The sequence below is a fragment of the Triticum dicoccoides genome, chromosome 2A (genome assembly GCF_002162155.2).
Source record: "Triticum dicoccoides isolate Atlit2015 ecotype Zavitan chromosome 2A, WEW_v2.0, whole genome shotgun sequence".
NCBI lineage: Eukaryota > Viridiplantae > Streptophyta > Magnoliopsida > Poales > Poaceae > Triticum > Triticum dicoccoides.
In genome coordinates, this window is record NC_041382.1 from 12,279,972 (window position 1) to 12,296,620 (window position 16,649).

The window sequence follows — 16,649 nt, forward strand, 5'->3', positions numbered from 1 at the left end:
GTCGAAAACCGAAAAAGATTGAATACAGTACAGAAAAGATAGAGAAACGACAAACAAAAAAAAACAGCAAAAGAAAAACAAATAACAAAAAAATGGAAGAAAACCCCCGGAGCCGGAAGCAACTTTTTTCACCTTTTCTTTTTCGAGAAGCACAGTTGTGCTACTTGCGGAAGCACATATGTGCCTCCTACTTCTTATGGAAGCATGAAAAAAATTCCTTCATAACAAACACAGTTGTGCTTCTTGCGAAAGCAAATCTGTGGAGAAGCAAATCAAATCTGTGCTTCTTGTGGTGAAGCATAATTTTTATTCCAAAAAGCATAGATATGCTTCTTGCGGAAGCAAATATGTGTCATGATGAGAAGCAAATATGTGCTTCTGATGGAAGCACATTTTTTTTCCTTTTCAAAAGGCACAGTTGCTCTTGTCACAGAAGCAAACTATGCCTCCATGGAAAACAAATTGTGCTTCGCGTGGAAGTATGTATTTTTTTAATTTTCAAGAAGCACAGTGTGAAAGCTAATATGTGTCTCCTGAGATGCAAATATGTGCTACTCATGAAAGCACAAATTGCTTTTGGCGCAAAGAAAAACATGATATTTTTTCTCCGAAACCTAGGGAAAACCAGGCAATAACCAAAAATCTGAAAAAGAAACCCATCTAAAACATGAAAGCACGTAAAAAAAATAAAAAAAAGCAAAATTCATAAGGAGCAACATGTGGTTGCGGCTGGACACACCACTTAACGTGCTCTAAGGGCACCAAAAGTGACTGCGGAAGGTCCTCTTAAAGGGTAACTTCTAGTTAGTTCCTCTCGTGTAATTCTACGTTGTCCATCTGTCACAGTACGAGTCCTGCTAATCCGTTTAGTGTCTCTAAGCTTCCTGGTGCCCACATGTCACCTTCTGGGCTGCAGCCCAGCGCTCGCGCCGCTTCCATGCGGGCTCGCTCGCCTTTTCTTCTTCTTTCATTCGCTTTTTGTCTCGGTTTTCATTCTTGATGTGTTGTTTATTAAAAAACTGATGAATGGTTTTCTAATTAAAAATTGTTCAAAGATTTTAAAAAATTTGGGAGTTAAAAAAAATAGTTGATGAATCTGAAAAAGTTCATGAATTTAAAGATACTACACAAAAATAAAATAGATTGTAAATTTAAAATTTATTCATGAATATCAAAAAGTTTACGCATTTCAAAGGAAATGTTCACGAAATCAAAAAAATGTTTGTGAATTTGAAAAAGTTCATGAATTTGAGGCAAAAACATAAAAATGGAAAAAGAGTTTATGAATTTAAAAAAAGTTCAAAAATTTGGAGCGGATATGAGGAAGGCCCAAAATATAAGGACTGACCGACACCCTCAATATCCAACACTTGTCTAAGGCGTATATGAAGAGGCCCGAACGCACGCAGTTGCGTCTGTCGTGTCGAACAAGACAGACCAAACCCACCACCAATTCCTGATCAAGTCTACCAAATCCATACCCCCTGGCTGTATATGTCCTCCATTTCCTGCCTCTGAGGCGTAGCCGTCCTCCACCCGTGCTACCCCATCGGCGCTGCCGCCCCCACACCCGCCACCCTAGATGTTTTCCGCTGGTAGCCCGTCCCCCACGCCGCCACAGATGTTGCTTCGGCGTCTTTTGTTGGGCTCATGTCCGTAGCAACAAGCTGCAAGGCAGAGAATGTCGCCCGTAGGGAGCAGCGAAGGACGTAGCGTGAGTGGGAAGCGACGACAAAAGAACTTTTCGGCCAAGCATGTCGTGGACGTCGACGAGGATGTTTCCCCTCCATTGCGCCTGATCACCCCACATCCGTCCATCGTGCCGCCAACAAGGAAGCCGTCATGCCCCGCCTGTGACTAACAACGACCCGACAACCGGTTGGGCGATTTCGGATGCATTCACGCAAATAGAGGCGGGAGACGACGAGATGTGCGACTCAACGGCAACTCCAACGGCGCGTGCACAACCTCTACTTGGGCGTATACCTGTCTGCTGTTTCAAAGTGCTTTCAATATGAGTTTATCTTGTTTAGTGAATGTTGCCGAAGTAGACGTTGTGTTTAGTACCTCCCACTTCCTCCAAGTTTTTTGTACCTCCTTTTCTAGAGGGAAAAAAACCCTCCGAATTTGCTTATACAAGGTCACCTTGTATTTAGAGTCTAATTTGTTTTAAAGAAATAATTCATAGTTTTGTTGGTTAAATGGACTTAGGGCATCTTCAACAGACACATTTATGGGAGCTGGCCATCCAACTGCGTGCTTGAACTACACACATTTTGAACGTACCAGACAAATTAATGCAAACCGAATGATTTTCATTCAAATTTTGACATATTACTACTTAAAAAATGGGGCGATATTTGACAGGTCAACTAAAATAAAAAAACTAAAAAGACAACGCGAGGTACCAGACGCCCTGCCCGATGGGACCTCCGTCGTTGTCCGCTCCGTCACCCTCACCGCCAGGGCCAGTCCCACAGTTGTGCGTACTGTGCGGCCCACACAGGGCCCATGAATTTAGGGGGGCCCAACTTTTTATATGACTTTGTACATGTTTTTCCAGGGTAGGCGTTGGGCTGCGCATAGAACTGGCGCGGGCCTCTGCTTGCTGTCTCGTGACTCCCCCAGCGCGTTAGTCCACTGGGCCGCTGCTCGACCATCCCAGGCCACTGCTCGATGCCTAGATGCGATGCCTCAATTGCGATCCCAGCCGTCAGGGTGCTAGGGCATGCTGATTTGTTCGATGCCTCGATCTTCCCTAAAAAAAGCTGATCTGCTCGATTTTTTTGTAACCAAAGGGCGGTTCAGTTCTGCTCCATCGATCACATCAAGAATCCATGGGCAGGCGACACGGCGCATGTGCATCCCCCTGCCTCCTGCCATCGAGACATCTAAATCCGGCGACGCCGCGACGGACGACACCGCGGCATGTATAGGCAGAGGCAGGATGAGGTTACATTGTACGTTAGTTTCGGTATTGCAAATACAGTATCTCGTTGGTTCGCAACTTTTCATCCATCGATTATTCCTTTCGTGATCTCGGATTCTTGAGTCACATTGGAATACCGCTGGGTTCTTACTCCTAATTCTATTCCTATTCTTCTAATTCTTATTTCCTAATTAACTTTTTGCTGGGATCAATGAAAAGATACGTTTTTCCATTATTGCTCCTCGATTAAAGATCATAGTATAGTAGTTCAATCTGACGGGACACAAGACTATGTGAGTTAGACGGTTCGTTTAATTGTCAAATATTGATGCATAATCTCCAATTGATATCTGCTACCATATCACTATGATTTTATTTTATTCATCTTTTATATCTTGTGTTTCAATACAACATAATTTGTTACGTAAGAACTATCAAATATACATTATAATTGCTCGATAGTTCTTTTTTTTTTAGTGAGATAGGGCCCCACTTTTTAGTTTCGCACAGAGCCCTTGATTTTACCAGCCCGGCCCTGGTCACCGCCGTGGTGGTCCTTCCAGCAATGGAAGAGCGCGTAGGGGGCAAGGGCAGCCCTAATTGGCCGGCACTAGCTGCTCGCGGCGGGGTCGATCGGCCTCCTCCGCGGCGGTGCCCATGGCCAGCTGCGGGCGCCACCCCGGTGCGCTCGCCCCTCACCTTGCCTTTGCTGGCGACAAGGGCGGCGGCCTGCAATAACTTAGCCAGACCAATCTTGAGGAGCTGGTCGTTGCGGTGGAGACGGCACAGTGTAGACGTTTCTACGGTGGTTCTAGACCATCCCTCCGCACAGGCGCGGCTAACCCGAGGTCTGAGTCATTGGGGACCCAGTCCGACTCGACGTCCGAGGTCACAGACGAACACAAACACACATGAAAACTTTCGTTAAAAGCACGTGTCATGCCTTTCTTTTTTATTTATTGATTTTCTGTTTTCTTTCTCGTTGATACTACAAATCTCACGTACCAGCACATATATATATATACATCGTCTCAGCATGGACTGGACATAGTCCAAACCGACCCCAACACATATGTATACGGCAACCGACTCGAAGTAGTACTCGTACGGACACAAGTTACTTTCCTAATCTAGTGACCCGGCAACGCCGATTACAATTACTAATTCTATGACATGCAATTGACCAAATATAATTTCTAGACGGACTATGACACCTAGACCAGACTTGTAACCGGACTCAACTCTAACTGCTTAAACCAACTACTCCTGCATATACACGTATACTATCAGGACAACAACTAAACTAAGACAAGATTATTCTAACAATCTCTCCCTAATCTTGACTTGTCATCTCCTCGTGCTCTTCTTCATCTTCACTCGCTGGAGATCCACGACTTGATGATCCAAACTCCGACGCATGATCCGGACTACCAGCCCACATGGTCGCATCTACGTGTGCAACGTGCAAGACTGGACGCATCATCAGTCTTCACGTCGTTCAACTTAACTGATCACTGTCCCACTACACGCCGAGCTTGATCTTCAACTGTTATATCCGTATACTGAGTATGACCCGCTTGGAAACATGCAACGCCTCTCTTTTGCTGCCATGTTGTGCCACCGCCATTGCTTGGCCGCTGCCTTGCACTCGGTTCGCACCATACTCCCTGTACTTGCTTACAGTAGATCCACTCTCCACTGCTCGCACATCTCCTCGCTTTACGATGGCTTCACCTACCACCGTCCGCCTTCGACATCACACCGAACCCACGCTGGCCGCTACCAGGACGCTCCACGAGGACATGGACATGACTCACGGAACACCGTGCACACCGCTTCCACTTCAACGAATCATCACCAAGACGAGCACTTGGACACGACGACGACTCACATACGCAACGACAACTGACCGTGCAAACTCGCACGACTCCTCGACTCATCCGACACCTCGTAGACGACGATCTTGATGACTTTCCGGCACCGCACCTCGGCACCACCACTCCCATCAACGATCATCTTCTACCACCTTGCTGACGACATCCTGCCATCTCCCTCCATGTCGCTCCGCCGACCGACGATCACTTGATCCTCCTTATCGCTGCACCACCCAGCGAGTTCATCACCCGCTCCTCCTTGTCACTGCACCACCCAGCGACCATATCGCCCGCCCCGAGGCGCTAGTAAGTCACCTCCCCGGGGCAAGCACGGATTCAAATCGACCTTGCTCTAGATACCAATTGTTGGAATTCGATCACAGGATCGATCACATCAAATCACAGACGAACACAAGCACACGCGAAAACTTTCGCCAAAGGCACGTGTCGTACCTTTCTTTTTTATTTATTGATTTTCTGTTTTCTTTCTCGTTGATACTACAAATCTCACGTACCAGCACGCATATATATATATATGCATCGTCTCAGCAAGGACCGGACATAGTCCAAACCGACTCCAACACATATATATATACGGCAACCGACTCGAAGTAGTACTCGTACGGACACAAGTTACTTTCCTAATCTAATGACCCGGCAATGCTGATTACAATTACTAATTCTATGACACGCAATTGACCAAATACAATTCCTAGATGGACTATGACACCTAGACCAGACTTGTAACCGGACTCAACTCTAACTGCTTAAACCAACTACTCCTGCATATACACGTATACTATCAGGACAACAACTAAACTAAGACAAGATTATTCTAACAGCGAACGCAGCTCGATGCTGCTCGTTTACTGCTCCCGTATCGTCGCTTGCGTTGCCGCACTCTTTTCCGGCGTCATCCTGCCGCCTCCACAGCCGAGGTAGTGCAGGAGGCGCTCGCGCGTGCTCGCGAGGAACTGGAAAGGCTCCTACGGCCTTGCCGTGAGGCAGCGCAGTGGCGACGCCAGCCGACCAAACCGGCCGAAATGCTGCGGGGTGGGAAGGGCTGCTCCTCCCTGACGTGACGTCCGATTTGGACTTCGATCAGAAAAAAAACACGCTGCTCTACGATGCGTCATCCACCCTTGGACGCGGGAAAAACGTGTTTTCTCCTCCAATTCAAGAGATTTTGCACAGAAGGAAAAAAGTAGTATATAAGAGATTGGGGTCAAGTCAACGTCGTCTTCTTTGTTCTTTTCTCTGCAAGCAACAACGCGTTTACCTCCATTAAAAGGTTGCAAGCTACTTCTGGATGGATTCATCTTCGCCGCCGACGAGCATTGCCTTCCGTTCGTTCCTTCTCCACCTTCAGGTCAGTGCCACGACGCCATCTTGCTTAACTCGTTGCATTTTTTTGGTTCCATCGTCGGATCATGATCCAACGGTCCAGCAGCCTTCTTCTTCCTCTGATTTTTCTTGCTCCAGCGGCCGCCTCTGCCCATAGCCCCTTTCCTCTCCTTCTGCTCGCCTCCGATGAGGCCATGTTCCTGTCCGAGCCCTCTCTGGCGACGCCGCAGCCATCTCGTGCTCAGGCTTTGGTCCAATCCCAGACCCCCTACCCCCGGTCAGTCAACTTGCTGCCATGCCTCAGCCGCGTCGCCGTCTCACCCTCGGGGATTCGTGTGGGAATTGACTGACGCGGCGAAAAATTTCAAGCGCCTCAACAATAACAAACACAGAAACTATTATATGGATGCGATGACGTAGTTTCAATCCTTCATAATTTTGGTTTCTCGGGAAGAAGAGGATCGTCCTGTAAGAGCATCTCCAGCCATGTCCCCAACAGGCCCCCCAGGCGATTTTTTCGACACCGACGCTGAAAAAAGGGCCCACTCGCGTCTCCAGGACGCCAAATCCGCCGGCTCGACCCGTTTTTAGGCCCGGCGATTGCAGGCCGAGCCCAGCGCACAGGGGGGCGCTCGGGGGCTCCGGCGCAAGAAGCACGGCTGGCCAACACCGCCAGGCGAAAAGTCATGTCTTCCTTCCAGATTTGCCCCCACCCCCCGCGCGCTCGGCCGCCAACCGGCTGATCCCGGCGCCTCCCATCGGCCGCCACCGCTAGATAGCCCATCCCCGCCGAAAAAAGAGCAGAGCTTTCGCCGAGGAAGTCCCTCCACCAGCAGCTGGGCGATTTTTCCGACGTTTCTGGTCGCGGAGGGGAAGTGTAGCGACGGGTACGCGCCCACCGCGCCCGCAAGGTGTTCGGAGATTTGCCTGCCTCGGCAATGGACTCGGACGACGAGGAAGCGGTCGCCACATTGCTGGAGGAGGAAGCCGAGGCTGACGTCCAGGAAGAGAAACATCTCATGGTCCTCGCCGCCCTCGCTGGCCTGCTGGCGGGCAATGAAAAGCCGCGGTGAGGTGGCTTGGCGCCGGGGCGGATGAAAGCAAAGAACCGGTATCGTCTCGAAGGCTACTGCATACTCTACTCCGACTACTTCGCCGACGCTCCACTGCATGGTGACAATACATCTCGGCGCCGTTATCGGATGAGCCGAAAACTTTTCCTTGCGATTGTGAATTCCATCCGGGAGTTCGACAGCTACATCAAGTGCAAGAAGGATTGCACCGGTAAACTTGGATTCACCTCGATCCAGAAGTGCATGACAGCGATGAGGATGCTTGCATATGGAGCTTCCGGTGATTCACTCGACGACTATGGGTGCTTGGCCGAGTCCACCATCATTGAGTGTTTCTACAAGTTCTGTCGGGCAGTGATGGCAGTGTTTGGACCGCAATACTTGCGAACACCCAATGCGGAAGACACTGCTCGGATCCTAGCACAGAATGCAGCAAGAGGATTTCCTGGGATGCTTGGAAGCATCGACTGCATGCATTGGAAATGGAAGAACTGCCCATTTTCTTGGCAGGGGATGTACAAAGACGCCAAAGGCGGTTGCAATGTGGTACTTGAGGCGGTGGCCACACAGGACCTCTGGATTTGGCACTCCTTCTTTGGTATGCCAGGAACTCACAATGACATCAACGTGTTGCAGTGCTCCCCTGTCTCTGCCAAGCTTGTTAAAGGTCATTCTCCTCCGGTGAACTACGAGGTCAACGGGAGGCACTACAACAAGTGGTACTACCTAGCTGATGGCATCTATCCGAGATGGTCTACATTTGTGAAGACAATCTCAAACGTTGTGCCAGGAGGCAAGAAGTCCCACTTTGCCCAGGTGCAGAAGTCTTGCGGGAAGGATGTCGAGCGGGCATTTGGTGTGCTACAATCTCGATTTGCTGTTGTCCGATACCCTGCTCAGACCTGGTCGAAAGATCAAATGTGGGAGATCATGATTCGCTATGTCATCTTGCACAACATGATCATCGAGAGCGAGCAGGAAAATCCAGTGTTTGACACTGAACCATACTACAGGCAGGGTCCTCTAGCCGAAGTTGATCACCAGCTACCGGTAAACTGGACTGCCTACCTCAGTATGCGTTAGGGGATCTGAGACCCACATCAACTGCAGCAGGATCTGGTGGAACACCTATGGAGGATCAAGAGCGACGCATAGCTCGACGTGTGATGACATATTTGTTGAACTATATATAATTTGTATTGAACTATTTGTTGTTGCACTATTTTGTTGAATTATTTGATTTTCTATGATGAACAATGTGATAAAAAATATTTATGTTGAGAATTCAACGCCGAACCATGTCGAACCACGCCGAATATGGACCGTTTTTCGCCCATATCGGGCCATTGTTCTATTTATCTGGGCCGAAAAGCAGCTGCAAATGGGCCGATATCGGTGCCTGGGGCCGACATGGGACGGTTGGGTATCCAGCCGTCGGAAAAATGAAGATGCTCTAAGTCCCAACCGCCCCCATCTGGTGGGTACGAGATATCCCCAGCATGGATTTTAAACTCCAGGATATCGAAGCCATCACAAACAACTTTGCAGAGGATCAGAAAGTTGGCAGCGGTGGGTACGGAGATGTTTACAGGGTATGGTCTACTAATCATTTTATTATTATTTTTATCTGTATTTCTCACATTTACAATCAAGATCTGTACCATGAGTCCATGACAAGTTGTCTATTTTACCAGGCAACTCATCAAGGGGAAGAGATCGCCGTGAAAAGCTCCATCAACTGCATGGACTCGATGATAAGCAATTCCACGCTGAATACCGCAACCTTCGTCAAGTGCGGCACAAAAATGTTGTCCAGCTAATTGGCTACTGCTACGAGACTCGGAGCAAATACATGAATCATAATGGGGAACTTGTTATAGAGCGAGTGCTCTGCTTCGAGTATATGCAAGGCAGAAGCCTTGATAAACATAGCACGGGTAATTAAATCTCTTATATGAACTGCATCCATCCAGGATATATGAATGATTCAGCATTAAAGAACATATGAATGATTCAGCATCATATATCTGACAGATACGCTGCTGTCTTTACTTGTAATAATTGCAGATGAATCCTGGGGACTTGATTGGCCCACGTGTTACAAAATCATCAAAGGGACTTGCGAGGGCTTAAATCACCTTCACACCGCGCAGGAGAAGCCTATTTTCCATATGGACTTAAAACCAGCCAATATATTGCTGGATAAGGGCATGACACCTAAAATTGCCGATCTTGGTTTGTCCAAACTTGTTTATTCCACACTAACACATAAAATAGAGATTGTCAAAAGGACAGAGTAAGTTTGACGCATGTATTAAGCATGTTTCTTTCTTGTATGACTTGAAATTGAGGTTTTGTCTCTCTTGTAATAACCATACCTATTATGTTTTTGATGATATCTTGCAGAGGGTACATGCCACCCGAATATGTAGACAATGGCTCTATATCAAAGAAGTTTGACGTGTTTAGTTTGGACGTCATAATTATAAAAATGATGGCCGGTAATGTGGGCTACTTCCGTTGTGCTGAAAAGTCTCGCAAAGAGTTTATTGAGCAGGTAAGAAAAATCCTCTCTGATCATTCCATGAATATATAATTATACATACGTCTCATTCACTCTGTTTTTTCGGGTGTCTCTTCCACATTCTACGGTGTTAGATTTAATTTTTGCAATGCAAATTATTAGTATTCTCTAGGAAGTTTTATGCGCCAATTTTGCATGTAGGTAAGTAAAAACTGGACGAAAAGGTTGCAGGCAGAGCCTGGATATTCCTCACATGAAACCGACATCCTAGGAGTGACTAGATGTGTTGAGATTGCATTAAGGTGTGTGGACAAGGATCGAAACAAAAGGCCCTGTATTAAGGATGTTGTCCATGAGCTGGATGAACTAGAAGCTGAGATCAAGAAAATGTCCCCATCTTCTGACCAGTCAAAAGGCCTAATTCTGCAGGCAAGCATCCTTGTCACTTATTGTTCAAGGTTTTGTAATGCTATTTTTTTTACACTTTAGCTATATGTAAGTTGCCTGAGAATGAAATCTGGGTCAGTCAATTTTTCTGACCATTGATTGCTGTTTCAAATATGTACTTCTTTCTTTCTGTTATGTGATATCTCTTGTTCTGCTCTGAGAATTGACTGACCTTTGTTTTGTGTCAGTCAATTTGTTGGGCCATGCAACTGCATACATAGGTTTAATAGCTGGGCAAGTTAATTAACCAGCTAATTATTTAGCCGGCCGTTAGCTTATTAATCATTAGTGGCCAAGAGTAGTTGACGTAGACGTGCACCTGTATGAACTTTTAAGAAAAAAATTACACATGCATGTGTACCCCTTACTCCACGGTGTACAAAAGTTTCCACCATTTTTACACATTTTTTTGGTTTTTTTTTTGTTTTGCGCCATTACTCAGGTTTTTTGTGCTTGCATTTTTGCGATGTTGGATGGGTGTAAAAATACACTCACACATGTTATAAAATATGTATGAAAATTGCACTATTATATGAGGATTTTTTGCATACTACAAAAAGTGCAATTTTAGTGTAACGTTGTGTTCAAGTTATTATATTTTTTATTTTTGTCCTTATCAAGTATAATACCAATGGCATTAATTCATTATTTCTTATACAAACTTTATTATTTTGATTTTTAGTTTTATTTCATTTTCTTTCTTGTTTATGGGTAATACAAATAGTACTAATTCATTCCTTCTTAGGAAAATTCATTTTTGCAAAAAATTCATTATTATGCTTATTCTTGCATATTATAAAAATGCGCAATTTCTGGCTAAATTATGTGCAAATTTTGTCATTCCCTGTTTTATTTTTTCCTTTTCTTTCTTCTTAAAGGGTAGTAACAATGTCACAAATTCATTATTTCTTAGAAAACTTCATCCATTTTTTTGTTTTAGTTTTAGCTTCATTTTCTTTCTTAAAGGGCAATATCAATTCCACTAATTCATTATTTCATAGAGAACTTCATTATTTTTACTTTATTTTAGTTTTGTTTCATTTTATTTCTTTTTAAGGGGTAATACTAATGCCACTAATTCACTTTTTCTTTTGACAACTTCATTATTCTGATTTTGTTTTTGTTTTTGTTTTTTATTTCTTCCTTAAGGGTAATACTAGTGCCACCAGTTCATTCCTTCTTACGTTACTTCTTTTTTGCAAACCTTACTACGATATGTTTATTCTTGCATATAATAATATAAGAAAAATGTGACTAAATTATTTGTAATTATTATTATTATTTTATTTTCTTTCTTAACAGAGCGCAAAACCAATGTCACTAATTCATGTTTTTTTCTTATAAAACTTCACTATTTTATTTTATTTTGTCTTTAAGATAATATCAATGCCAATAATTCAATTTACTTAGGAGATTTCATTATTCTGATTTTTTTCGTGTGTAAGTATGCACGCAAGTACTATGCAGTATGTGTGTAAATTATACTAGAGGTGCAAAATTTGCACTATTATATGATTATTTTGGCATATTAAGAAATGGCAGTTTTAGTGCAAGTTCTTTTTTTTTTCATTTTCTTTCTTCTTAAAAGGTAAAACCAGTGCCACTAATTCATTCATCCTTAGAAAGATTCATTATTTTGATTTCTTTTATTTTATTTTTTATTTTTTCTAAAATGGTAATACCAATGCCATTAATTCATTCTTCTTTACAAAACTTCATTATTTTGATTTTTTTTCATTTTTTAATGGTAATACCAATGTCACTAATTCATTCCTTCTCGGAGACTTCCTGTTTTCAAAAAATTGACTATAGTATGCTTATTCTGGCATATTGTAAAAACATGCAAGTTTTGTGTAACTGGTGTGCAAATTCTGTTATTTTTTTTCATTTTCTATCTACTTAAAGGGTAATACCGATGCTACTAATTCATTCTTTCTTAGATAAACTTCATTATTTATTTTTGATTTTGATTTGATTTTAGTTTTTTCTTTCTTTTTATTCCTTATTGAAAAGCTTCTTTATTTGAAAGTTTCACTATCATCTTATTCTTGCCCATTATAAAAAAGTGCAAAAAATTTCATTGTTTGTTTTTATATTCTCCTTCTTAAAGGGCACTGCATTTGCCACTAATTCATTCCTGGCAACACCATTCTCAAAGTTCTTGGTTCGAAAGCTTATTTTTTGTGAATTTTTTCTATTATATTATTATTCTTGCGTATTATAAAAAGTGCAATTTCTATGCAAATTGTATGCAATTTTTGTCCATACTTTTTACTTTACATTCTTCTTAAAGGGTAATACCGATGCCTTCTTACTGTATGCAAATTTGGCTTACATGACATCCCTTGAGGATGTTAGAGGATCTGGTTCCTTATGTTACACTAGAAGAACGCTCGTTCGTTGCAACGGGACCACATTAACTTTAAGAGTTCAATACCAATTATGTTAATATTATATTTAATATTCTCATACATATTAAGTGACATTGACGACCTTTTTTACCATCAAATTCTCACCCTCTCCCTCCCTCTTCCTCACTCTCTCTCCTCCTCTCCCCCCCCCCTCTCTCTCTCTCTAAGACACACACACATATCCATCTTATTGGGTACGGGACCATAATCCATCTATTTCACATGCACACACGCTAGTGCATAACAATATGGATTATGTGTATTATATTTGCCACCACAACTAAGGGAATTAAGTTCATGTAATCGGCCAGCCACAGCTCCATGACAAACAATACATCTAAATTCTCAGCGTTATTTTTATGTAACATTGGCGAGAGGTAAACGACGGTGATTGTTTCCTTTGTTTGGAGATTGATTACCATCCGTGAGTTGAGCTGGGTACTAAAGAAGAATCTGATTGTGATATGTGAATTGATTGTTGCCTTATATGTTTGGTTTTGGTATTTGAAGATTGATTACCATCCGTTAGTTGGGTTATCAAAGAAGAAATCAATCACCATATGTAGAAAAAGGAACTACATTGCACATGCTTACACCTCATCTACTCGTGAGAATATATAGAATTGGAGCAAACAAAATAAGTGCAGACGAGAGATAAAACATCAATGAGGATCCCTAATGTCTTGACTAATATGTTGTCCTCCAGCTTGAGAAGCACCTACAAGGAAGGGCTAACATACAGAATCACGAGCCGCTCCAATTTATGACTCACACAACTTCATCTTCAACCTGTCAATGATGCGTGAACCTCAATGTACCATGTGGTACTGTTGGAGGCCATGATGACCTGGTGCACCTGTGACTCACCAACGTTCCATCATGCGCAACGCCTCCTGGAACGCCTTTGGCATCGCATGGCGGAAGGTAGGAACGCGTTAAGAGCAAGTGAGGACAAACAACAAACAAGTGGCACCCCTCTTGTAAATATGTAACATTAATATCTTTTGTTAATTAAATGCAGTAGAAGCCTCTCCTGTCGTTTCCTCTAAAAAAAGAATGGCGCAATTGAATGGTGGTATCACACAATTCAACTCTTCACGGCAGCGAACTCCTTAATCTGCCTGGCCCTATTCTTATTCAAAAGCTTGTGCAATCAGGACCGGTTACTCCTACAATTTTGCTGTCGAGACACGACATATGTGATGCAGTAAAGCACATGAAAGAGATGACGCCGCTGACGAGATCTTGGCGATTATATGTAACATAAAGCGGTGCTAGCTCAACTTTAGTGCCAATCAGCATAGCCTATTTAGCCGATATATTTAGATCAAGTCCAGCAGCCCCGCATCGACGTCGCTATCGTCTTCCTCAACCTTGGGCCACCGCAACATTGCCGTTCCATCCGCGCCGCCCCGAGCTCCCATGTCTTTCCCTAGGGCGCCATTGACACCGCCATGATCTCCTCTTGCATTTCCTCTGTTTCCCCTCACGTTTGCTCCCGTTAGGTATTTCGCCGTGGCCGAGGACCGCCGTCCGCCATGGCCATTGCAGGGGTAGCCACCGAGCTCCTCGGATTGACCCCGTGGCACATGCCTGCTCCTATGCACGCCCATGCCCGAGCCTGCCGCTCTTCTTCCGCGCCCGCGGGGCCACTCCCTCTCCATGCCCACGCCCGTGCTACACCGCGTCGGTCGCGCCCGCCGCTGCCGTCGCGCTCGCCGCTGCCACCGCACCACTGTGCCTCGCGCGACACACACCCTGGCCGCGCGCCACACTCTCGCTGGCTGCGCTTGCTCCGTCTACTGCCGCCTATCCCTTCGCTCGCCCCGCTGTCGCGCCCCTGCCTCGCGCCGCCTCCAGTCATGGCCATCTTCTGCCGGCCGCCCCCTCAGCCATGCCGGCCGCATCTCTGCCCTCCACCGTCGGCCGCTCGCCTCGCCTGCTGCGTACTGCTTCCTGCTGCTATGTGCTGCTCTACTGCCGGTACGTTGCTGCGCCATGCCCTCGACACCACCATGGACAAATGTGGCGGAGGGGTTGTTAATGGAGTATGAGAAGGAGGTGGCGGAGAAGGTGTGGAGAGGCAGGAGGTCTGGGGTGGTGTCACCTGGCTGTGGTGGAGGTGTTTATGCGAGAAGGAGCCGGAGTGGAAGGAGAGGTCACAATTGGAAATAATCGCAAAAAAAAAATCATAACCCGGAGATCTCATTCCAAAAAAAATGCTAATATCGATGGAGGGGTGATTTCCTTCAATAGGTGGAAAACATAGGAAATATTGGTTGTTATCAAGGAAAGGTAAAAAATTAGGAAAGTTAGGATTTTTGTACTGATTTGTATGCAAATGAGGTTTTATTGTTTGGTAACGTGATATCAGTACCTGCCCGTTTGTGACGTGTCTGATTAGGAAACTTTGCAAATGTCAAGAAACTATTTATTGGGAGGAAAGTTGTGACGTGTCTGTTATTTGTTTCCTAAAAGAAATTTCACTAATAAGAAAAATCGATTGATTTAGATAAGTTAGGAAAGTTAGATTAAATTTTATTACTTGTTTTCTGAAAATCTGTTATTTGTTTCCTAAGACAAAATTAACCAATAAAAGGAATCGATTGATTTACATAATTTAAGGAAGTTAGATCTGTGATTTTTTTTTTTGCGGGAAAGATCTGTGATTTGTTATACGTTAGGAAAGTTCTGGTTGTAATAAAGAGTGGAGAGAAAAATAAACCAATGGACCATAATGGGAGGGGGTGGTGGGAGGAGAGACGAAAAAAATCCAGCGAAAATAAACCACGAAGACTATTCACCAACTCGTCCATTAGAAGTAGAGATGGGACTAGTAGTATTCTCCACCAAGAACTAAGAATAGCTCAGGTGGTAAACTGCCTTGTTTGTAGATTCAGTCAGTTCTTGAGTTGTAAAGTGGAAGTAAATCAAGACGTTTCGATAAGAACTAATGGCATGGATTAATATCTTAAAAAGTAACAGTTTCACCATTAAGCAAACTTTTTCTATAAATATAGTCACGGATGTACGCATACACAGATCAGTTTTACTTATCACTACCCCATGATCGCTATGGCATGGTGCATGAAGAACATCGGCGAAGGACTGTTGGGAGCCAGCAAGGTGTTGATATGCTTGTGCCTCGTGACGCTGCTTGTCTTGTCATCTGGTACGAATACTTCGGACCCGCACTTCTCCCGAACAGAATGATCCAAGTTAATTTAGTGTTTTTTTTTTTGCAAGTAGAAGTTAATTTGGTTGATTGTTAATGTGTATTGTTTTTGGACGTATGCAGAAGAGATGGGATCGGATGCCTGTGAAAAAGCTTGGAGCCAGACATGGGACAACGACACATCATGTATCTTCCGCGGCACCTGCAACAAGCCCTGTAGAAGAGAGAACTTTGACAGCGGCATATGCAAAGAAATAAATTATTGCATGTGCTACAGGAACTGCACCACTGAATCCATCTAGCCATATGTGTGCCATTTTCATGGATGCTCGATGGAAGCTATTGCTATGAGTTCATGCGTTATGAATGTAATAAATTAATTAATTTAAGCAGCTCTGTCCATCTATCCATGGTATAATAAAGGATAGATCTTGATGGGGCAATGTTCATTTGCTACAATATTTTTTCCACTGTTCCGATTGCTCACTGGGTGAGAGGTTCTCCATTCAAATTGGCCGAAATGTCAATAGGTTTACAGCATAGGCAGTAGCGGAGCCATCCTTTTGCCTAAGGGCATCTCCAACGCCGACTCTCAAACAATTCTCAATCTGTAGGTATTCCCCCGTCCTCTCCTCCCGCCGCCACCGGCCCTCCCGCCGGCCGTAGGCCTCGTGCCCCCTCCACCCCCTTCCGCCCCTCCCCCATCCCCCCATCATGTCCGCCTCGCACCGCCTCCCGGGAGGTGGCCGGGGTGGAGCTCGAGCTCCTCTTCCTCGGGCCCCTCCTCCCCCGTCTCTCCCCCCGCCGCCGCCAGCGGGCGCCCCCGGCGCTAGCCCGGGTGGTGCCGGCGGCGACGGGCCTTCTCGTCCCCG

At 44.7% G+C, this 16,649-nt stretch overlaps 1 protein-coding gene and 1 pseudogene across 1 annotated transcript; both read left to right on the top strand.

Annotated features, from left to right (window-relative positions):
- The first annotated feature begins 8,719 nt into the window (after positions 1–8,719).
- On the top strand, positions 8,720–10,290 carry LOC119357406 (annotated as a pseudogene).
- Positions 10,291–15,677: 5,387 nt separating this feature from the next.
- On the top strand, positions 15,678–16,079 carry LOC119358640. The gene is made up of 2 exons (XM_037625100.1): positions 15,678–15,774; positions 15,901–16,079. Exons 1-2 carry the CDS (start codon positions 15,678–15,680, stop codon positions 16,077–16,079), a joined length of 276 nt encoding a protein of 91 aa, XP_037480997.1.
- Positions 16,080–16,649: the final 570 nt, after the last annotated feature.